Consider the following 24,972-nt stretch of genomic DNA (forward strand, 5'->3'; position numbering starts at 1 on the left):
AGCAGAAAGTGTGTTTGAAAAGTCCTGTGTGGTTAGTGCCTTTTATAAGAAAGACTGGGTGTGTCATTTCCTGTGGAAATTCCCTTGGGCAAGTGTGGGCAAGTCTGGGCATGTCTTAACCGGAAATGATGTAATGTCTCAACAGAAAATGATGTAATGTTTCAACAGAAAATGATGTAATGTTTCAACAGAAAATGATGTAATGTTTCAACAGAAAATGATGTAATGTTTCAACAGAAAATGATGTAATGTTTCAACAGAAAATGATGTAATGTTTCAACAGAAAATGATGTAATGTCTTAACTAAAAATAATGTAATGCTGGAGAGTTTATAAAGTGGGTGGGCTTTAGTAAAAAGTGGGCGGGGCTCAACAAAAAGTGGGCGGAGCTTAACAAAAAAGTGGGCGGAGCTTAGCAAAAAGTGGCGCGGAGCTCAACAAAAAGTGTGTGGCACAAGACCCGAACATAATCAATGATCAATGAACAACAATGATCATTGATAGTAAGAGTAAAAGGCCCATAAGACCAAGGGGGTCAGGAATAGAGGTGTTAAGGGGAAATGAAGAAAAGTGATGGTGAGAGGAAAATTTACATGTAAGTGAGAAGGATCATAGGTTCATAATGCTAGAAGGATTATAGGTTCATAAAGGAAGAAAATCATAGGTTCATAAGGCGAGAAGGATTATAGATTCATAAAGGAAGAAAATCATAGGTTCATAAGGTGAGAAGGATTATAGGTTCATAAGGTGAGAAGGATTATAGGTTCATAAGGCGAGAATGATTATAGGTTCATAAGGTGAGAAGGATTATAGGTTCATAGAGGGAGAAATAGAGGTGTTTATGGTTTTTGAAAAAGACAGGGGGGTAAATGACATTAGATAGGGATTTCCCATGTTAAACTGAGGTGTCCCAGAAGCAACATTTATCACCTACTCCTGTCGACATCCTTTTCCTGTGCAAAGGCTAAGTCTAAGGCACAGATGTGAGAGTAAGATATTGTGACATTCTCAAGCTTATTATTCTAAACAAACCGGGCCGGCTTCCAGGACAGGAAATGTATGCCACAAGGGATTTTACAGTTTCCAAGCCTTGGCCAGTAAAGCAAGCTGAGCCAAATGCAAGCAATGAATATACGTGCAGGCAAGTTAAAGGATAATAAATCATGGTCCCAACCGAGCTTCCAAGGTGGGCTTTTTAAAGCAAGCAAAAGTTCAACATGTTTTGCAACATCCTTTAAGTTCTTATCTTCCTATGGCAGCTGTTTGGGGACTGGGATTATAAACGTTTATTTCCAGGGGCAGCTTGACCAAAGGATGAACTTCACAAATGCATTCATGAGCAATTTCTGAAGCAAAGGGCATAAGTAGTTTAAAGCAAGCATTAATCTGGTTACAGTCTTTGGCCCAGTTGGACAGCCGAGTACATTGTAACGATGTGAAAAGTGGCAAGCTTAATTCCATAAATGCAGTAAGCAAGTGTTCGGACCGTGCCATGGCCTGTGGTCACAGATGCCGAGATAATTGCATGTCCCATCCGATAATTTGCTCCAGGCTGGCTCAAGGAGCAAGATTTAACAACCTATCCACATTTTATATCCATGCTGTATAGGCCTTACAAGTCTCACCCCCCACATACATATATATATATATATATATATATATATATATATATATATATATATATATATATATATATATATATACATATATATATACACGAGGTGTGTTCAAAAAGTATCTGACCTTTGTTCTTAAAAAATACTCGTATCCAGATACAACAAACTTATACTAATCTCCTTCAAAGTAGTCCCCTTGGGCTGCCACACACTTCTCCCAACGGTTCTGCCACTGTCGGAAGCAGCGCTGGAACGCTTCTTTTGGGATGGCGCGCAGCTGGTCCATCGCATTCCGCATGATGTCTTCTCTGGACTGAAATCTGGTCCCTTTCAGGGGCATTTTCAGCTTGGAGAAAAGCCAGAAGTCACACGGAGCCATGTCGGGAGAGTAGGGAGCCTGACGAAGCACTGGTGTGTTGTGTTTGGCCAAGAAGCTCTGTATCAAATGTGAAGAATGGGCGGGTGCGTTATCGTGATGGAGCTGCCAATTGCCCGCTGCCCACAGGTCCGGCCGTTTGCGTCGCACAGCGTCATGAAGGCGACGCAGAACCTCTTGGTAATACTCCTTGGTGATGGTTGTGCCGTGTGGTGCGTACTCGTGATGAACCACGCCACTGGAGTCGAAGAAGACGGTCAGCATGACTTTGACATTGCTGCGGACCTGCCTTGCTTTTTTTGGCCTCGGGGATGTTGGTTGCTTCCATTGTGATGACTGCAACTTGGTTTCTGGGTCGTACCCATAAACCCAGGACTCATCGCCAGTGATCACTGTGTTGAGGAAGCTGGGATCGCTGTTCACAGTCTCCAGCATGTCCTGTGCGATCTCCAAACGGAGTTGCTTCTGCTCAATCGTTAGCAGCTTTGGTACGAACTTCGCTGAGATTCTCCTGAAGCCCAAATCCTCCTTCATAATGGAATGAACGGATCCAATGCTGACGCCCACCTCGTCTGCAAGTTCTCTGATCGTGATTCGATGATCCTGCATCACCAGGGTCCTCAATTGGTCAATGACGATCTCATTTCGGGATGTTGAGGGCCTACCCGAACGTGCTTCACTCTCCACTGATGTGTGGCCATCTTTGAAGCGGTTGTACCACTCCTTTATCTGTGTGGTGCTCATTGCTTCGTCCCCGAAGGCCTGTTGAATCTTGCGGATCGTTTCCACTTGGGAATCGCCAAGCTTTACACAAAATTTGATGCAGTAGCGTTGTTCAAGTTTTTCTGTCATTTTGTCAAAAACGAAAATCCGACGGCGCTCACTTACACTTCCTCACTCATCGGCGGTCTGCCGTCGAATGACAGCTTCTGCAGGTGGGAAAAAATTCACGCGTGCGCATTAGGATCGCCTACATACGTGCACCAATCAACGCCTCCCTAGCTTCATTTGTTTACACACGACAAATTAATGTCGCATACTTTTTGAACACACCTCGTGTGTATATATATATATATATATATATATATATATATATACATACAAATAACAATAGAAAATTTAAAAACGGCTTTGCTACCAAATATGAAGTCTCGAGTGTCAATAATTTTGTCGATGCCATTTATTTTTATTTTCTGATTTAAAAGGATATATTAAGGTCTGAATCAAAAACAAAGGTTCTGTAATATTAACAGTGAAATAGAGAATCGTGGAGACCAAATACTTTTGTCAATTTCAACTTATTGTTGGAGAAAATTGTGAGTTATTTGAAAAAAGTGCAAGGGTGCCAATATTTTTGGCCACGACTTTCGGGGCTCAAGGGAAACATTGGAGAACCGTTGACCTTTCAGCACCATGGGGAAGCTCTTGGAGCAGATGAGGAACCATTACGTAAATTAATTTAAGAAAGCCAGTACGAATTTGCTAATGGAAAATCATGGTATAAAAAATTGGTATCATTTTTTGAGGCAGTTGCTGATTGGGAAGATGATGCAAGTGCAGGAGGTGAAGCATCGCTGAACTTCTGGAAGGCATTTCATAAATTACTAAATATAAGGCTGTTCATATTGGATCTGGCAGAGACTTCAGCAGAGATAGGGGCAGATTTTTGGGGCCTGGGCAGAAAAAATATTTAAACCCAAAACAAATCCCCCCAAAATACAAATACATGAAAATGCATTAATACATAGTCTCCATTCAATGTTACACCGAGTTAATAAAGGATACACAAGGACTAGGTACATACATCTACAAGGAATAGGACTAGCTGATTGGTAATGAACACACCCCAGCTCTTTCATTGGTGTGTTCATTACCAAGTTTTTATGACTTACAAAATCGAAGATTTTAAAAGTACATTGGTTGGTCTTGTGCATTATTCTGTCTGTTTGTTTGTCAGGTTGGTCTGTTTGTTTGTACGTCATTCGCCAACAGATAGCAATTCTAAACTTAATCGCCATGAAACATAAGCAAGTTGTAAAGGTAGTCACAACTGAGAAGCCTGTTGATTTTGAGGTCGAAGGTCATCTTGAGGTCAAATTTAATGAAATTGACATTCTTTATCTGATTGCCATGAAAGTTGAACAGCATTTGCATATTGATTCACTGAACTGGGAAATCAACTTTTTTTGAGGTCAAAAGGTTGAAGGACAACTCAAGGACAACTCAAAACTTCAAAATCATAAATTTTCATCTGAAAATCAATTTTCATCTCATTGATCCGAGCTCTGATTAAGATTGTCAATTTAAATCTTCATGAAATTGATAATTTGATGTCTCCATGGCAAATTTCTTTGGGGGCATTGGGGGTGGATTATGCACGACGTTTTTGTCCCCCGTCGCACCGCGGAGCGAAAGTGGGACTCTGGTTTTCCCCTCCATCCGTGTGTGCGTCCGTCCGTGCGTGCGTCTGTGCGGACGTGCGTGCATGCATAAGTGAAAGACCGAATTCTAATTTGGTGTGTGGGTGCAACTAGGCATATGGAAGAACCCTATTGAAAATTAGGTCGCCACGTCAAAATCCAAGATGGCTGTCACCATATCTAAACCTTGTGAGCGTGATATCTTGAAAAGTAAATGTCTGAACCTTTTGAGCGGAATATCTTGAAAAATAAATGAACTACTAACCTCTAATCCGGTGTGTCAGTGTATCGAGGCATAAGGAAGAACGCTATTGAAAATTGGGTCGCCACTTCAAAATCCAAGATGGCCGCCGCCATGTATGTCTGAACCTTGTGAGCGGAATATCTTGAAAAATAAGTGAAGTACCAACTTTTAATCTGGTGTTTGGGTGCATCTAGGCATAAGGAAGAAAGCTATTGAAAATTGGGTCGCCACGTCAAAATCCAAGATGGGCCGCCGCCATATATATGTCTGAACCTTGTGAGCGAAATATCTTGAAAACTAAACGAACTACTAACTTTTAATCTGGTGTGTGGGTGTATCTGCGCATAAGGAAGAACGCTATTGAAAATTGGGTCGCCATGTCAAAATCCAAGATGGCCGCCTTGCGTCTTCCACTTTGTCAACTCACATCACTTCACCAACGGGGGACCTGGGCGTAACGCTTCTTTTATTTGTTTTTGTGTACATAGACAAGGCTCGTGGAAGAACAAAAAGTTTATTGTAGAGCGCTCGCCAAGTTGCTAAAGCACTCGAGCAAGCACTACAGCAAAACTGTTGGTAAGGAACGGCTGGTTTGGCAAGCGATAGCAAGTCCATTGGGAACTGCACACATCTAGATGAGCGAGACAGACCGAGCACCCTTTTCTGATTCTGCCGCTTGTGCAATTAATTTGGGGTGATTTTCAACCCTTTTCACCTTTTGTTATCTCCACAACTGAAGGTGGATGGAGGTCAGGTTTTCACCCTCGTCTGTTTGTGAAGAAGATATCTGAAAGATTTGTGGACGGGTTCGGATTAAATTTGGTGGAGATGTTGGGTATGTGACAAGGACGAAATGATTAGATTTTGGTGAAGATTCGGATCTGGTGAAGATTCGGATTCGTGGCGATTCGTCTTGGCCCTGCACAGTCGGGAAATGTGGACCGAGAGTGTGAGGTTTGGCAGAGACTCTGAACAAGGACTGTGTGAGGAAAAGGAGGAGGGTTGCGCGAGGGAGATGAGGAGGATTGCGCGATGAAATCAAGGGTTGAACTGAGTGGCGGGGAAAAGCATTTACTGTTTTTACTTTGAAAAATTTGCCAAAGGAGAAGTGAGTCGAGTGAGGAAGGAGAGAGTCAGGCGAGGGAGAAGTGAGTCTGGTGAGGAAGGAGAGAGTCAGGCGAGGGAGAAGTGAGTCTGGTGAGGGAGGAGTATAGCACATCGAGTGGAGGGTGAAAATTACAACAATGAGGTGGGGGGGGGGGGGAGGGGGTTGGGTGAGCGGTGCAGGAAGTGGGTATGAGTGTGTGCACGCATGATGGGGACAGTAGATCGGCCAGGTCAGGGCTGCTGATTGATGACCTGAACGCCCCCAAATTATTTAAGATGGCTCTATCGCTGTCAGTCTGGCAGTGGTTTAGAAGTGAGGTCGGCTTGGTAGTTTGAATGTGGGATCAATGGGGGTTGGAAAAGGGTTGAGGTGGTGGACATGATGGAGAAGATGCAGAGAAGGAGGTTGAAAGTGTTGTGTGTGCAGGAGAACAAATGGAAAGTGGCAGGGGGAGGAGGTTGGGAGGAGGGTGCAAGTTCTTGAATGCGGGTTACGATGGCAGGTGGAATTGCCTGGGAATAATAGTAACGGAAGATATTAACAAGCAGGTGGTCAGAGAGGATAGATAGGAGAGAAGGATAGTTATGGCATGGGTGGTGATACAGAGGTAAATGGTGTGTGTTATTGTTACATGCTCCTCCCCGACCCCCTGGTCACGGTGTACCTCCGAGCCCCGAGAGGAGTTACGGCAGAAAAATGTGTTATTCTGTGTGTCAAAGATCAACGGAGAAGCCACCCCAATTGTTACTCACAAACAATTATTGTATTAAGATCACACAAGAATAACAGTACAACAACAATAGTATTCAAAAGTACAATCAATATGTCCTATGATGGTACCATCAGTTTTGTAATATATAACTCACTGTGCTCCTAGTGAGTGAAACAAGAACATTCCCCAATGTCTCTTATTCCCGGCTTCAAGACGAAGTTGATTTGCTCCAGCGATCGCCAGAACGATGTCCAATCGAGACCAGAATCCTGGGCGGATGGCAAGTACAGTCACACCGCCGGAGCTGTACAAAGGTGCCATCAAGGCGACTGGGAAATCCAAAGGCGCCCTACAGGCGACTGAGAGATCACACCCTCGGGTATGGATGAAGTGACCTTCAAAAAGCCACATCACACACACGCCCCAGATCGACGTCTGAAAGTGGTGAAAATGGTCGAAAAGAGACGAAACCGCGAGCGAAGCACAAGTCCTGCGTGAGTCAAAATGGCCAACAACCCGCTCTTGAGACGTAACGGCCCGGCGATAATTCTCCTCGGAATCCACCGCCAAAAACCTGACACGCAGGTTGAACGGTCACAGCGATGACAACTCTGTCGAAGGGACCCCTTTCCCGGGAACCCGAAAGTTCGCTAGTGACTCTTGCTCACCAACGTTCGCTTCAGAACTCGGAGTGGCTCGGCCCCTTCTGGTCCGACTCACTCGCTCCGCCCTCTTTTCTCTTCTTCCTCTTCGTCGTCCGGTTCCCGATCCGGTTTCCTGTTTCTTTCAACATTAACTTTTTTTACCTTTTGAAAACAGTTCATGAACAATAAACCTTTTGAACACAATCATAGTACATGGAATCAGAAATATTTACAGTGGATGTAAACCACCACAACGGAAGTGACGAATCCGTAACAGTTATATCGCTTTGTGGGTCACAAACACAAAGGACTGGGGCAGAGAAGGAGGAATTCAGGGACGCACTGCAGAGGATGATGGGAATGGTTGACCTGCAGGTGATGCTGTGCATTGCAAGAGACTGTAATGTGCACGTGGAAGTTGTGGAGCTTGGGTAAAGAGGATTGTGTGGGAAGTTTGGTTGGGAAATGAGGAATAAAGAGGTTCAAGAGATGGTAGAGCTGGAATCGAGGAATAGGTTGGCCATAGCAGGGTCATTCTTTCAAAAGCGGGAGAGCCACAAGATTACCTGTATGAGTGGACAGCGATGGGAGATGGTGATATCGATGGTGAGATGGATGGGAGTATCGGAAGCAGAAGTTAGGTTGGTGAAAGGATGTACATGGGAACGAAAGGAAGAGTTTTGATTAGTCATGGAATGTCGTAAGAATTCAGTGTGAACATCGGTTTGAGGCAGAGATGCTCTCTCACCCCACTCATGTTTTTCATGGTGATGGAGCTGGTAAGCAGGAAGGTAAACATGACAGGTATTATTGGGAGGATGTTGAATGTGGACGATCTCGTGAGGATGTAAGGCGGGAGATGCAGGTAGTCCTGGGGGATTGGAAGGTATTTGAGAAACATGAGCTGAAGATGAGTATGGAGAGGACTGAGGACACGTGGGTTGAACAGCAGAGAAAAGAAATGAATATCAGGTGAGAGGGGAAGGAGATCAGACGGGGAAATATGTTTGATTATCTGGGGAACAGTGACCAGGGGATGGTGGTGGTGGTTCGTGTGCAGCCTATGGCTGCTTGGCTGCATCATTTTCTGGGGTGTGGCTGTGCCGCTGATACAATGCCCCCGTTACCATTCAGCTGGTGCTCATTTTGTCGACGTCGGAAGCATGGGTGCAACGGATGATACAGGTGGGTGTGAACGTGTTTATGAGGGTAGAGGGAGTAATGACAGACAGAAAGATGTCAATGACATTGAAAGGGAAAGTTCGGATGCCATGTGTCATGCCAGCCTACCTTCATGTTCTGGAAACGGTGGCACTGGCAGAGGGACAACAACAGAGGCTGCAGGTTTGTAAGAACAACTCGGTGAGGAGGATTGCAGGAGTGAAGAGGGTGGATAGAAAGAGGATGGATGAACTGAGGGAGGAGATTGGTGTGCAGATGAGTTTGACGGGGAGATTGGTGAAATACCGGCTTAGATGGGCTGGACACGTGGTGCAGATGGGGGAAGAGAGAATGCAAAGAGAGCGGATAGGTTGACTGAGCAAGGTAAGAGGAAAAGAGATAGGCTACGGTTGAGATGGGAGGATTGTGTGAAGCGTTAGATCAATAAGGTGTGTGAGCCTGGTGTTGGCTTTCCAGTTAAGGTGGTTGACTTGATGGTCTTTATGGTCCCGAGTTCAAACATCTGTCATGGCATTGGATTATCACAATGCGGGCCTGTCATCCTTCTAAAGTTCACAAAATGAGTACCAGCTTACTGGTAATGGGGGGTGTTGCATCAGTGGTACAAACGCACTCACAGAAAGTGATGTGTGGCTTAGCAACCACAGACTGCATAGGAACCACCACCACCCGCAACATGGGAGTTGCTGGGGAGTAGAGAGAGTTGGCTTAGAACATAACAGAGTGAAGTGGAGGTGTATCGTGGTCAAGGTAGGGCAGAAGCTTGGAGCCATTGGACCTCACCCCTTATAATGGGAAGAGGACGAGGAGAAGAATTATTCTTCCTATTTCCTGCATTTTTCCACATTGCATTTCCAAAGAAGCTTAACTTTCCCGCAGGGTTCAAAATATCTAACTTTACAAATGCTCTTCCAAAAAACTTTAATACAGGTGAGTCAGTCCTACTTCCCAGTGTGATGATCTTGAACTGAATTCCCATGGACATGTTCCAGAGGAATGTTGTTGTTCCATCCGATTTTATTATTAGGTTTACTCTCCATGAAATGGAGAGTAACCTATTATTACTGCTAGAGTTTTTCTTATTATTCTTCCACGCTATTTTGCACCTCCGAAAACTTCATAATTAAGTTTCTCAGCAACCGCTGGACGGATTGACAGGAAATTTTCATCAAATGATCGGCTAGGCTCGTAGAATTTTTAAATGCTAATGATGACGTCATGTGTCACGTGGTATGGGCGCCATCTTGTAAAACACCTTCAACTTTGCCCCTCTGTATCTCCGAAACGGCTCAATGGAAAAATTTGAGGAATGGCTCATTCTAAAGAACTCTGCAATGGGAACAAAAAACATGTGTATTGAGTATATCAAAAATGCTAACGTTAAGAGGTTAGAATTCGTCAAACACAGTTTTTCTCCCCCGAAAAAGATTTTTCCCCCAGATGCTTAGTTAAAAAAAACTCAGAATGCGAAAATTTTCGAAGTCATACGTCACATGGTTCGGCCGCCATCTTGTTTTCCGTGAAAAAACACAAAAAACCCTTTTTCTCCGCAACAGCTGAACGGATCGAGCCCAAACTTGGCATGCGTATTCGGATACCCATGACAAACAAAAAAGTCAGCGAGCACGACGTCATCCGACACGTGGTTTCAGAGTTATGACGTTTTCAAATCTCAAACTAGAAATGGAATCACCTCCATAATTTGTGGAGGTATCGAGTGGAAACTTTACACAAGTGTTCCTCATGGGGGGATGTTTAATCGTTACTTGAGACGTTTTTTTAAGTCACATGGTTTGGCCGCAATAAATAATGGAAGTTAAATTTTAAAAAGCTTGTAACTCTTGAACCACTGCATGGATCGACTTGAATTTTTAATACAATGTAGCTCTCATCGGGTGGAACAAGTGTGCAAAATTTCAAGATGATTGGATGTACGGTCGCGAAGCTAAAGTCTTTATTGTTGAAAGAGGAACAAACACACCATTTTGTCCTGCCAGGCCACATCTCCCAGTGCTTTTGCCATTTTCAGTTTTAATTTCCTTTAAAAAACATTTTCTCTGCAATAATAGGGCCGATTGAGATAAAATTTTCACCATAGGAGGCACTCGGTCTGTAGAATATTTTAATGGTAATTATGACGTCGCAGGTCACGTGGTTCGGCCGCCATCTTGTTTTTCGTGAAAACACGAAAATCCATTTTTCTCTGCAACGGCTGAACAGATCGAGGCCAAACTTTGCAAGCAGAATCGCATACCCATGACGAACAAAAAAGTCAGCGAGCACGACATCATCCGACACATGGTTTCAGAGTTATGACGTTTTTAAGCATGAACCTTTAAAACCTAGCTCCTCCCTCATTTTTGATCCAATCGAGGAGAAAATTCACAGCTCTGTTCAGCATGTCGGTCTACTAAAATGTCATTTTAGAATTTGCGATAGGTCACGTGGTTTGGCAGATATCGTTAATTAAACGATTTTTTTTTTTAATGGATATCTCTTGAATCGCTTTATTGATCGACATGAAACTTCATACTCTAGTAGAAGTCATGAAGAGTAACAAGTGTGCAAAATTTCAAGATGATTGGATGTACGGTCGCGAAGCTATGTCTTTATTGTTGAAAGAAGAAACACCATTTTGTCCTGCCAGGCCACGTCTCACAGTGAGTGCTATTGCCATTTTAAGTTTTAATTTCCTTTAAAAAACATTTTCTCTGCAATAATAGGGCCGATTGAGATAAAATTTTCACGATAGGAGGGACTCGGTCTGTAGAATATTTTAATGGTAAATATGACGTCGTAGGTCACGTGGTTCGGCAGCCATATTGTTTTTCGTGAAAACACGAAAACCGCTTTTTCTCTGCAACGGCTGAACAGATCGAGGCCAAACTTTGCAAGTGGCATCGCATACTCATGACGAACAAAAAAGTCAGCGAGCACGACATCATCCGACACATGGTTTCAGAGTTATGACGTTTTAAGCATGAACCTTTAAAACCTAGCTCCTCCCTCATTTTTGATCCAATCGAGGAGAAACTTCACAGGTCTGTTCAGCATGTCAGTCTACTAAAATGTCATTTTAGAATTTGCGATAGGTCACGTGGTTTGGCAGATATCGTTAATTAAACGATTTTTTTTTTAAAAAATGGATATCTCTTGAATCGCTTTATTGATCGACGTGAAACTTCATACTGTAGTAGAAGTCATGAAGAGTAACAAGTGTGCAAAATTTCAAGATGATTGGATGTACGGTCGCGAAGCTATAAGTCTTTATTGTTGAAAGAAGAAGAAACACACCATTTTGTCTTTCCAGTACGTGCTCACGATAACGCGATCTCCCGCGGTCATTTGAACCGCAAAAAAAATTATAATTGCAGCTTTGTCAATAGCTGAGGCATATTAACAAACGAATGAAACAGATTTGCTCAAATTCTGACTATTTTTAACTCGATCGTATTTCACTGAAAGTAAGCCCATCAAGGCGCGTACGTAATACACGAAAATACAATGGCCCATTTGCGCATATGCAAACATCCATCCACATATTACGTAAGGTGCTGTGCGAGAAGGAAATGGCTGTCATGGTCGTAATTGGTCTTGAAATTTGCGCAAATAAATGCCCTACACGATGCCGTTTATTTCGTCACAATCCATCCAGCCGATCTGAAGTTATATGAAGAAATGCATTTACGTCGTGACGTCATCACGCGATTTTCGAATTCAGACGTCTTTTCGGAAATTAAATAAAGATATAAATCGAAATGAATCATGTCCGCGATCTGCGCATGCGCGGTTTTCTCAGTCGCTTTTCAGTGGTATCGCAGTGCAACCCATCTGCGCATGTGCCAGCTATTGAAAATTGGGTCGCCACGGCAAAATCCAAGATGGCCGCCACCATGTATGTCTGAACCTTGCAACCTGCATATCTTGAAAAATAAGCGAAGTAGCAACTTCTAATTTGGTGTGTGGGTGTATCTAGGCACAAGGAAGAACGCTATCGAAAATTGGGTCGCCACGTCAAAATCCAAGATGGCCGCCACCATATATATGTCTGACCTTGCAACCTGCTTATCTTGAAAAATAAGCGTGTGTGTGTGTAGGGGGGATGTGTGTGTGTGTGTGTGTGTGTGTGTGTGTGTGTGTGTGTGTGTGTGTGTGTGTGTGTGTGTGTGTGTGTGTGTGTGTGTGTGTGTGTGTGTGTGTGTGTATGTGTAGGGGGGATGTGTGTGTGTGTGTGTGGGGGGAGGGATGTGTGTGTGTGGGTGTGTGTGTGTGTTTGGAAGGGTGTGCATGTGGGGGGAGGGGTGTGGGTGTGTGTGTGGGAGGGGGTAGGGGGGATGTGTGTGTGTGTGTGTGTGTGTGTGTGTGTGTGTGTGTGTGTGTGTGTGTGTGTGTGTGTGTGTGTGTGTGTGTGTGTCGGGGTTGTATCCAAGGGGGTTGTGTCAAAGCATGTCCAATGAAAGTGGGGTTGTATCACAAGTGGGGTTGTATCAAAAGTGGGGTTGTATCAACAGTGGGGTTGCATCAAAACTGGGTGCGAGTAAACCGGTCATCACTGCCAGCAGTTTTAAAGTGGCAGTTCTAGTTTATCTTATTTCTATTATTTATCTTATTTCTATTATTTTATTGTTTATCCCTGGTGTTGGGCGAGCGGCTAGGGTGCCAGCTTAGGATAAAAACCAAGGATCCTGGGTTCGAATCCCGGTCGATCGCTGAATTAACGCCAGGGGGGTTGACTCAGCCTGTTCATCCTTCCGAGGTCGGCTAATTGAGTACCAGTTCACTGGTAATTCCCTGCTTGTCGTAAAAGGCAACAAACAGGGTTGGCGGCAGGAAGGGCATCCGGCCGTAAAACATTGCTTCAAAAAGGGGACAAAAAAAACAATCAACAACCACGGTCCCCGAAAAGGCCAACCCCCGCCTTGCAGGGAAAAATGGCCTCTAAACGGTGGTTTTTTATTATTTTATTGTTTATTTCATCCTATTATGTTTTCGGGTTGTCCATCCGTGCGGTTTAAACCTCGTTTTTCTCAGCAACCACATGTCCGATTGAGACGAAACTTTCAGGGTTGGAGTGACACCCATGCACAATATTTTTGTGATAATTGTGATGTCATCGGTCACGTGGTATGGCAGCCATCTTGGATTCAAAGCAAATAATTAAAAAATTATTTACCGCAGAATGGAAAAATTTGAAACTTCACACATTGTCAGGTCCTCCCAAAGGGAAACAAAAGTGTGATAATGATGACATCATCGGTGAAGTGGTATACCAGCCAAAAATGTTTTATTCGAATTCCTTATCCTAAAAATCTGAAATTGCATGCACATGATTTGTGACCCATTTGTATTGAAATATTAAATTTATGACATCATAGGTCACATGGTTTGGCAGCCTTATTGGATATGTGTGTCATTGACTGGGCATGGCGATTAAAAGATGATCATGAAAACATCATTGGTCAAATGGTGTGGCAGCCATATTGGATTGAAAGAAAATATAAAATAATTACATCTCTGAAACTGCTTACCCCATTGATGTGAAATTTAACAGATATCATCTAAAACCACTGTCGCATATAGTTTGAAAATGATGTAGGTCACGTGGTTTGGCAGCCATCTTGGATAGAAAAACGCACCTTATCCGTTCAATATGAAACTTCACAAACGTTATCGCCGACCCACACATATGCAGAGTGTACAATTTTGTAAGGTCATATGTCACGTGGTATGGCAGCCATATTAGCCTGAAAGCCATTATTAAAAAAATTCCCTTCTCTGAAAGTGCTTCACCAATCGGTGAAACCTGTCATGGCTGGTGAAAATGTGATATGTGAAAACAGCTGAAGGGATTTAAATCAAATTTGTTTATTTTTAGGACAGAACGAGGGCATATACACGCTGTGGGACTATGCGGAGGCATATTAGTGAAACAATCGCATTGTTCTCATTTTACATAGTTTTATATTTGGCTAAATCAACATTCACATCAACATGTAATACAATCAGAGTATTGTCTTCAGAATCTGCACCATGTACACTTTCTTTTTGGGGGTGTCACATGGTGTGTGTTTGTGTTTCATGAAAGTTTAAGTGCTGTAACTGCTTTTGGGAGAGGATAATGTCTCGAGTACAGAGGTACTTCACATACAGGTACTTTATCAGATCAAGGTACTCAGAGTGGAGCAAACATCAGGAAGAGTGGTATGTTTGTCGCCCCACTCAAGGTTCATCGACCATGGACGCTCAAGTTGGCTGTTGGAAGGATTCCTATCGTGTGCAGCTGAAATCGGAACAGCCGACTGCGCTTGGGCGTGGAATGAAGGTTGAGAATCTGGAAGGATTTCCTGAGATTGTGCAGATAAAAATAGAGGATGTGAACTCCTTTGGCATGGAAGAGGAGCAAAGCGACCAGCCGAATGGTGAGTTGTGTGATCAACGTGACTTCTGATGGGATCTGTGTTTGGTTATTGCCAAGTTTTTTATATACATGATGGAGGCTCGTGGAGGAGATGGAACAGAATGGAAGGGAATGAAATGGAGGGGAAAAAACCACAATTTGCAGAGTCAATGTGAGAGTGAAATGAAGAGAATGGGAAGGAAGAAAGGAGAAGGACACATGCAGGTGAACAAGCTGCAAAAAATTTGAATGAAACACAAGAAGGAGAAGGGGAACGCGGAAATGAAACAGAAAAGTAACAAACCAAACAACAACCAATGAACAAATGAAAAGAGATGAGGGAGAGGGGAAAATTGACAATGACCTGGAAAAAGGGAATGCTTTGGAATGGAGTAATTTGTGGTGGAAAAGATAGTGGTTGGATTGGGGATTATGTGAGATGGTGATAAGCAGCTGTCTTGAAGACCTGGAGGGAAGAATGAGATTGAAGAGAATGTGGAACATGTTTCCACAGGTAGAAAAAAGAGGAATGGATGAGTGGAGGTGAGCAGTGATTCTAGATTTTGAGAATTTCACCAGAAGGTGTTTGCTGGTGGATGTGTTACCGCAGAAACCTGGAGGGGAAGGACAAAGCATGGAAAGGGCAGACCAGAAAGAAGGCAGAATAAGAGACACCACCAACCTGTCTGTGGTGTGAACGTCATGGGCCCGCAGACTCAGCTTCATCGCGGGAGATTCCAATTGTCTTGAGGCCTTGATTTCCACAGAGTGAAGCTGAGAAAGATGAGGCAAAAGAGCCAGGCAAGAGGGGGGAGCAGTTTTAATGTTGATGAAGCTGTTGATGAAGTCCTTGTTAGTGGATAACAGATCAAGTGTGTTGAGGAAGGACTTTGCACAATGGAGGATGCTCACTCTTGCTTTGAAGGCCAACTGAGAAATGTGGTTTCCCCAATAAAGATCATAGTTGATGATGAGACCCAAAAGTTGGAGTTACTGAACTTCTTCATGAGGATTGTTAAGAAAGGAGGTTGGAGGGTTTGCCAGATGATCCTTTTCACAGAGAGAGAGTGAGAGGGTGAGATTTGTAAGAATTGATGACATATTCCAAGTGTTTGAGCTACTTGTAATTCTATAAATGTCTGAAGAGAGGGAAGAGGCTGCTGCTTCTCTGAAGAATGAGGCATGTCATGGCAAAAGGTAAGCCTGGTGTTTGCTTCATAGCCACGACCCCCTGTCGCTCTATTGAAATAACACCAGGTGGGTTGACTCAGCCTGTCATCCTTCCGACTTCGGCATCTAAATGGGAAATGATCATAAATGAGTGCACTAAACAGCAACAACAGCAGACGGTGGGGTCATCAGCAAAGAGATGGAGGATTTTCCCAAAAGTCAGAGAGATGGTTGATGGAAAAAAGGACTTGACCTACCACACTGCCTGAGGACAATACAACCTCGACAGGGAGAGAAGATGAGAGGATTCCATTGAGATTTAAGCTTAACACATGTCTGGGGAGAAAACCCTGATCTCATGTGTGAAATTGAAGGCCTCCATCCATTTTTGAGAGAGCAGAAGAATAACGTTCATGGTAGAGTCACTGGAAAGAGTGGAAATGTGAATGGTTTGGTGGGTGTGCGGAGTATCGTTGAGAGAGAGGAAGACAAATGATGAATTTCGAAAGATGATGGGAATAGAGCCTGTGATGGATGCTGTGAAGAGAAACAGGTTGAGATGGTTTGGTCATGAGTTGAGGAAGGACGAAAGTGACTGGTTGAGAAGACTGATGGAAATGAATGTAGAAGGAAGTAGAGGACAGGGAAGACTGAGAAAGACTTGGCTAAAGATGGTGGAAGAAGAAATGCGGGCAAGGGGGTTAACAAGGGGAGATACAGAAAATAGGGCAAAATGGAGAAGATTGTCATGGGGCCCGCAAGGCTAACCCCCGCTCCAGCAGGGAAAATGGCCTTAAAATGCCTGTTGTTGTTGTTGTTGTTGTTGTTTGTTGTGGAATCACTGGGTGTGAATCTGAACATTTCACAGATTTGCTGTGCATTTTGAGTTGTGGCTCCGTCCTCCATCATATGAAGATTTCTCTCATTCGGTCAACTGCGCACATTGAAATGACCACGCGGTGAAATTCATAAAACCATAACATTGTGATGAATGATTCATGCATGTGCATTTGCCTCCACTTACTGTCCTGGGAGGTGATTACTCTCAGGAGGTAATATTGTCATGTCTCCTGTTTGGGAGTCTGAATCCGTTACAATTTACATCCATTGAAAGTCCAATAACTTGTCTCATTTGTCATTGGAGGAAACAATCAATGGGCTCTCGCCTCAGCAATCATCTCCAGCTGTGACTCAGCCGAGACAGGCAGCCAACACTTGGGCCCTCTCATGAAAGAAAGCTGAATAAAGCAATTTATAAACGCTACACAAGATAAGACCTTTGCTGTTTTAAACTCTACCCAGGTTCTTCCACAGCTGCAGACAATTGGAAGTAGCAAAAGGATGAAAACCCCAATGCTACAAGCTCATATCATGGACTGATTTCATCACTGATTAGCGAATCGTCAGCGATAGTTTCGACGGAACGTTGTTCTGTGGAGGAATCCAGGGCCTTCAATCTTCATATCATGTGCAACACTTGGCTCTTGATTTGTATCATTGTTGGAAGTCCGGCTTTGCTGCTGATGAAGGTGATAGTGGGAAGTTAAAAAAATTGTTCTGTGTGCCGAGATTATCTCGACTACCCTATGTGAAAGACAACAAGGGATCATAAATGTCCATTAACTAATGCTGGGAGACAAGACATTCAGTTTAATATTCATCCGATGGATGGCACATTGATTAATTGACTGCATGCGGAAAACCGGGATGGCAGTTTATGTGTGGGCCGAGATTTGAACTTTGACTAGATTGCTCAAAGATATACTTGCAAGGTATTGTTGTGTGCCTGCCCTCTGGTGAACACCGCAGGGCGACACGGATGACCAAACGAGCTTTACTCCCAGGCGTTCAATCCAAATTTACGGTATTCTTTACACGCGAGGGAAAGGGGGATGACAAACTTACCTGGACGGCTTCTACCCGACTTCTTCACACCTGGATAAATTAATCAACTCAAACGACACAGGGTTAAAATGTACAAAAAGACCGGCTTTATTAAATAAACTGCCGGTAACAAGGAAAGCACCATAAAAATAAATTCCTCATTGGAGCGCCCCCGTACAGACTCAAATACAAACAATGGGAAACATAACTGTAAAAATTAATGTGTTTGTGTGGCACTTCGCTCTAATCAGCTCTTGAACCTTGTCAGGAATCGTCAAACCCCCTCACGTCCTTCGCGGCAAAACCGCAGGCAGCACTGCCGTGGGCACAAACTAGGCGTCACGCACCCTCGTTCGCCCAGCTGCACTCGGCTTCGTCGTCCTTGCGCGGGAAGCTGCAGTTCTCGGTCCGCAGTTCCTCCTCCTCCACACGATTGCGATGAAGATGTTAGAACACGACCGTTCACCACCAAATCCAGCAAACGAGAGATACAAAATCGTGGCTGTTCCCATTGAATATCCCTCGCTCCGGAACACCCCAACACAAAAGAGAAAGCCACGAGGAAAGCGAGAGAAGAAGAAAGAGACAAAATGTCGGGACATGACTGTTCATGATGAATCTCCCTTGCGCAAGAGGAGAAAATGTCAGCCGAGCGTTCCTTTAGAGTCAAGGCTCTGACGTCATCTCACGACGTCTCTGTGTCCGCTCTCCTCAGCAAGTCCCATCTTAGCAGTCTTTTTGCCAATCAAATCCCGGACCGATTACTGCTCTTTGGGGCGTGGCTTCACGGACATTTTGTGTGTCTGTGCTCACCAGGTCGATGTTATCCATGGTAGTGTTCAATGTCCTCTTTCGGGTTGGTTTTTATTTGGTGTAGTTAATGCGCGATTTCTTACTATTTGTGTGTGCTGCCTGGTGTCATAAGGAACAAATGAAAAAATAACAGAGGCCATTACATACAGGGGATTAATTTACCCATCATCCCTAGCTAATTAACAAACACCACCTCTCTCATGGGGACAAAGACACACTCTTCCACGACATACAATCTACACAAATTTCCTACTTATGATACATCAAGGTTCTTCTTCATCACGACATACGGAGCATGTTTTTTTTTTTTTTTTTTAATACTGAATCGAGGCTCGTGAAAGAGCTGACAACCGTGAGGGAAAGACACCACAGGGGGACCGCGAGGGAAAGACAGTACAGGGGGACCGTGAGGGAAAGACAGTACAGGGGGACCGCGAGGGAAAGACAGCACAGGGGGACCGTGAGGGAAAGACAGTACAGGGGGACCACGAGGGAAAGACAGTACAGGGGGACCGCGAGGGAATGACAGCACAGGGGGACTGTGAGGGAAAGACAGTACAGGGGCACCCTGAGGGAAAGACAGCACAGGGGGACCGTGAGGGAAAGACAGCACAGGGGGACCGTGAGGGAAAGACAGCACAGGGGGACCATGAGGGAAAGACAGTACAGAGGCACCGTGAGGGAAAGACAGCACAGGGGGACCGTGATGGAAACACAGCACAGGGGGACCGTGAGGGAAAGACAGCACAGGGGGACCGCGAGGGAAAGACAGTACAGGGGGACCGTGAGGGAAAGACAGTACAGGGGGACCACGAGGGAAAGACAGTACAGGGGGACTGTGAGGGAAAGACAGCACAGGGGGACCGGGAGGGAAAGACAGTACAGGGGGACCACGAGGGAAAGACAGTACAGGGGGACCACGAGGGAAAGACAGCACAGGGGAACCGCGAGGGAAAGACAGTACAGGGGGACCGCGAGGGAAAGACAGTACAGGGGGACCGCGAGGGAAAGACAGCACAGGGGGACCGCGAGGGAAAGACAGCACAGGGGGACCGCGAGGGAAAGACAGCACAGGGGGACCGCGAGGGAAAGACAGTACAGGAGACCGCATGGTAATCTATACACTCTCCCTGGCTCCAAGGTAATCATTGTCTACCCCCGACAAACGTAACACAGGCCCCTTAAATTCACCCTTACATTTTGCATCGAACCCTCAGATTACCCATGCCAATTTTTCCACATTTCGCTATCTTCACCAAAGAAGGGTGCTTCTCCATACACCTGCCAGCCGAGCATGGCCCCATGTGCTCGGCTCGTTCCAAATTTCCCGATTCCATCCCATGGCTCTCTTCCTAAGCCGAGAGTCCACAAATCACCACAGAATATCTGTGGAAGGTCATTCTCACACCATCATGTTCCACAGGTGCCACAATGGTTGTCTGGTGGGCTGTACTCATCACTGTCCATGCGGATCGACCCGCGTCCAAAAACCAGCACAGCATGGCAGTTCATCACATGCTGGCTGTCCCAGAGTCTCGGGGAGAGGCTGCCAGGCCGCATGCCCGGGCGGTCACCACATCAGGCCCTTGTTGGCCGTCTGTGGTGCCTCCACCAAAGCGCGGCCCACAACACCTCCCGCGAGTGGTCCTCATAATACACCATCCTAGGTACCTGTGAGAAACCACCTCAGATCCCCGGAGGTCTAAACCCCCACCTGAGACATTCGCTTGGACGGTGCCCCAATGAACAAGGGAAGCCTCACTCCACCCTACCCCCCCCCCCCCCCATGGGGCCCCTGTTCGTACCATGACACCTATGGTCGGACCCCACGTACCAATCTCACCAGCACAGGCCCCCCAGCTGGCTGGCATAATCAGATTTTGAAAGGGGCAACTTTTCCCCGAGGCCCACCTCAATGACCTCTCCTGGTCCGAATTCCGCACCCTGGGGACCAATTCCCTCCAAGGCTGTGCCAAACCAAACTCCCATTTAAATTGAATTTTAAATTTCCTTTGAAATTTTTTTGCCCCTTGTGTCCAAACGGCAGCTGCAGGTAACGACCCCTTTCTCGGGGTGCTCTGCCCCTCCCTGCAGTTGTTCCAAATTTTATATGGGGACCAGTTCTTCCGAGGCTCTATCTCCCGACTATTCCATGTCCGAATCCAGCTTGGAGACCAAAACACCCCCCCCCCTCCCCCTCCCCCCTGCTGGGTTTTCAATTTCGGAGCCTTTTGTACCCAATTGTTGTTTGTGGTGATGGTCCCCTCGGTCGCTTTAATCTCATCCTGGGGACATTCCATGGGCCGACTCACCTCATCTCCCAGACTCTCTTGGACTCGATCAATCCCCTCCCTGATGACACGGTCCAAGGTGCTCGGCTGCTCCGTTCCAAATTCATTCACATTATCATCCCCAATCACTTCTGGCCCCAACATGTCTTCATCTTTTCACACCCGGTCTGGTTCTCTTACACGGACCTCCAATATTTTTACCCCCTGTTGCCCCGCATCAAAGACCTGGTGCTCCACAAGTTCAAATTCCTCTCCCTGTTGTTGCATTGTGACATCCACACCAGCCGGACAGCCTTCCAGGTCATTTCCAGTCAAACATTCCCCATTTAAATTTGAGTTTCCCCCATTTACCTCGACACTCCCCATTTACCTCCAAGCATGCCGTCTCCTGCGCCCCAAGTGTATCAGCTTGGGTTGCACCCTCTTTCATTCATTCTTTCATTCCCAATACAATCTCTTCCCCTGCTACTTTGTCAATACATTCCCCCAGTTCTTGTGTTGTTCCCTCCATTTTTCTTCCTTTCGTTCATTCCTTCCCTCCATTACATCAATTTTGCCTTCCAATTGTTCCCCACGCTCATTCTGAGCATTAATTTGTTCACTCGGGCTATCTTTAATGAAACATTTCCCCTCCTGTGCCACAATTGTATCAATTTTGTTTTTTCCATTCCATTGATTTGTCCCTTCAATTCATTCTCTATTTCCTCCATGAATTTGTTCGTTTGTTCTCTTCGGGCTTTTATTTCAGCAATTGTTACATCCATGATGGCTATCATTCGTTCAGTATGGGCATCCATTTTTTCATTCATTTGTTCGCTCCGAGCATCCATTCCCATTAACCATTTGCACATGGCCTGGAAATCCATCGGATCCGTTCCCATTGTCGCCGGCTCCCTCATAGGAAAGGGGGGTGGACTCGTGCTCGGGACGTGCACACAAAGAAAGAACAATTCAGTATCTTTTACTTTTTATTCCGATAACATAATCATCAAAATATGTCTCCAACTCGTCCATATTTTCCACAATGCTACTTCCTCGATTTCAAAACATGTTTATTTTTATGCTCCAGATTAATTTGTTTCACCTTTTCATTTAAAAAAATGCACCAACCCAACTGGTATTTACCCTCCAAATTGTTTCCTGAGCCTGGACCTCCATTGTGCAGCTAAATAGCACCAGGCAGACTGAATCCGCCCATAATCCTTCAAGGTTTACAAAATGCGCAGCAAGTTACAAGAATAGGGGCACTGCATCGGCGGCACCACCACGTTCGAACATCGCAATTTCCCACATCTTTTACACTATATGTCCATGATTAAACACCCCCGTTCATTGTTTTAGCCAAATTTCTTAGCCTACCCCCTACACAGCGCGCGCGTGTGTGTGTGTGTGTGTGTGTGTGTGTGTGTGTGTGTGTGTGGGGATGTGTGTGTGTGTGTGTGTGTGTGTGTGTGTGTGTGTGTGTGTGTGTGTGTGTGTGTGTGTGTGTGTGTGTGTGTGTGTGTGTGTGTGTGTGTGTGTGTGTGTGTGTGTGTGTGTGTGTGTGTGTGTGTGTCTTCATAAGGCGAGGTTTTATAGGCTTCGTGTAGTGCTTTCGGTGGGATTTGAGTGGGGGGTGGGGAGGGGGGGTTAAGGGGCAATTACTGTATGTCCGCCTGTTAGAAGACCCAATGACCCAGAAGACCCCAAGGACTCTGAAGACCCAAAATACCCCAAGGACCCCAAAGACTGAGCACACCCAATGGACCCTAAAGACCCAAACAACCCCAAGGACCCAAATGACAAAAAAGACCCCAAGAACTCAGAAGAACCCCAAGTACTCTGAAGATCCAAAATACCCCAAAGACCAAAAAGACCCAATGAACCCCAAACACCCAAAATACCCCAAAGACCCAAAAGATCCGATAGAATGAAAAGACCCTGAAGACCCAATGGACCCCAAAGACGCAAAATTTTGGTAAGACCCAAAAATCCCTAAGACCTAAAAGACCTCAAGGACCCAGAAGACCCAATAGACCCAAAATACCTGAAGACCCAAAATGCTCTGTCGAATGTTAAAGACACAAAAGATAATGAAGACCTAGAAGACCCCAAGGACTTTGAAGACCCAAAATACCCCAAAGGACCCCAAAGACTGAAAAGACCCAATGGACCCCAACAACCCAAAAGACCCCGAGGATCCAAAAGACCCAAACAACCCCAAGGACCCAAATTACAAAAAGAACCCTAATGACTCAGAAGACCCCAAGGACTCTGAAGACCCAAAATAACCCAAAGACCAAAAAGACCCAAAGGACCCCAAATACCCCAAATACTGCGAAAACCTTAAAGACCCAAAAGACAACAAAAACCCAAAAGGCCCTGAAGACCCAAAACTTCCCAAAGACCCAAAACACTGAAAAGACGATCTCGCGAGATCTCGGCGAGGTCACGTGTTTTCGAAGCTGTTCCATGCGCTCACGCTTTCGAAGCTAAGTGATCTTTCACAATTGTGTTTTTGTCGAGATTGTATCTATCTTTCGGTGTATGTGTACCTATAGCGTATCCTTTGGAAAATTTTCGGTGCTAATTTTTCGTAAATGTATACACAATCGTCGGTTAATGCGTATCGAGTATTCTGAGGCCGAGTACTCGTAGGCTTAGGCTACCGTACCGTCTTCAACCTTGTGGTTTTGTTTTTCTCTCCGATTCGTCGAATGTGCTGCAATTATTTTCGTTCTCTGTTTCGTCCCAGTCGTTCACCCCATACCTCCTTGTTTAATATCTCTACTCAAAAAAAAAACAACCCAAAAAAATATTTCCTTCTCAGGGCTTATTCGTTTATTTGTTGTTCTTATTTGTTCGTTCGTTCTTCGTTCACGTTGTTCGCGATCACGCGGTTAGAAATGTATAATCTCTCCCCTGAACAACTGTTTTCTCTCTTTTATTATAACACCCTTTTCTTCTTCTACAAAAGAATGCTTTCATCTTGCTCACCAAATCTATTCATTCCAAAAAATATATATAATACCATCTCTTATAGTTCCTCCTTTCTACATTCCCTAAACTATCCAGAACTCCACCCCTCCTTCAGTGTCCTCAAACTTATTTTTGACTCGAAGGTCTCAAACTCATTTTGCAAAAAATGTTCGTTTCCCATGAATCGTACACTTTTCAAAATCCAATCTCACCGCTCCCCTTCAAATCCTCCCCATCACCCATCCCTTTCAAATCTCCCCCCTTGCCCCTTCCCTCCCCTCCCTCCTAAACTCCCCCCACACCCCTCCCCTCTGAGACTCTCCCTCGCTCCTCCCCTCCTAGACTCCCCTCTCACCCCTCCTCCTCAAAGCATCCTCCCTGCTTCTTCCCCCTTCCAACTTTCACCTTCATCTCCCCCAACCTTCTGCCTCGCTCTTCCCCCTCCTCAAATAACACCTCACTGTGCCTCACCCAATCTCCATCAAACCTTTTGTCCGCCCCATTCTTCCCTTTCTCCAAGCTATTCTGAAATCTCTGAAATCTCTGACACACCTTCAACAGCTCTCCCTACCTCTTCCTCCTTTCCACATCTTACCCTACCCCCCCCCCCCCTGTTCTGTACCCGATGCTCCCCCTTCCTCTTCATTAACGGTATGGACCTCAAACATCCGGGGCCTTCGCTCAAACTTGACTGATCTCTCCATACAGGTTGCTTCTGACAAACCAGATGTGATCTGCTTAACAGAAACTTTCCTCCTTCATGATGTCTCTGATGCCTTGGTATCTCTCCCAGGTTACTCCCTCCTCCGGTATGATAGACCTGAGACTCGTCCTGGAGGTGGGGTTGCTATCTTTATAAAAAACTCTCTTCCTCACTCGCCCTCCACTGCTCTCTCTCCACCTCACCCCCAGGAATACCTTTGGCTATGGCTTCCCCTTCGCTCCCACCTTTTGTTCATATGTGTGTTGTACCGTCCACCAAACAGCGATGACTCCATCTACATCTCGCTGTCTGATAATATGGACCAACTTCTATCTACTCATCCCAACTCTCTCTTCCTCATATGTGGTGATTTCAATTGTCACCATGCCAGTTGGCTGGGTGTGGGTACCTCTCTCACCAGCCATGGCTCTTCAGCAAAGGACTTCTGCGACTCA

The 24,972-nt window shown here is 45.2% G+C and overlaps 1 protein-coding gene across 1 annotated transcript in view; it reads left to right on the forward strand.

The window, feature by feature from the left end:
- Positions 1-15,595: 15,595 nt before the first annotated feature.
- LOC137428460 (uncharacterized) overlaps positions 15,596-24,972 on the forward strand; it is a 56,593-nt gene continuing 47,216 nt past the window's right edge. The window contains exon 1 of the mRNA XM_068118376.2: positions 15,596-15,725. Within this exon, the coding sequence (XP_067974477.2) occupies positions 15,596-15,725 (130 nt within the window). The remainder of the gene's footprint in view (positions 15,726-24,972) is intronic.

Source organism: Myxine glutinosa, chromosome 5 (genome assembly GCF_964187855.1).
Source record: "Myxine glutinosa chromosome 5, kmMyxGlut1.1, whole genome shotgun sequence".
Classification (NCBI taxonomy): domain Eukaryota; kingdom Metazoa; phylum Chordata; class Myxini; order Myxiniformes; family Myxinidae; genus Myxine; species Myxine glutinosa.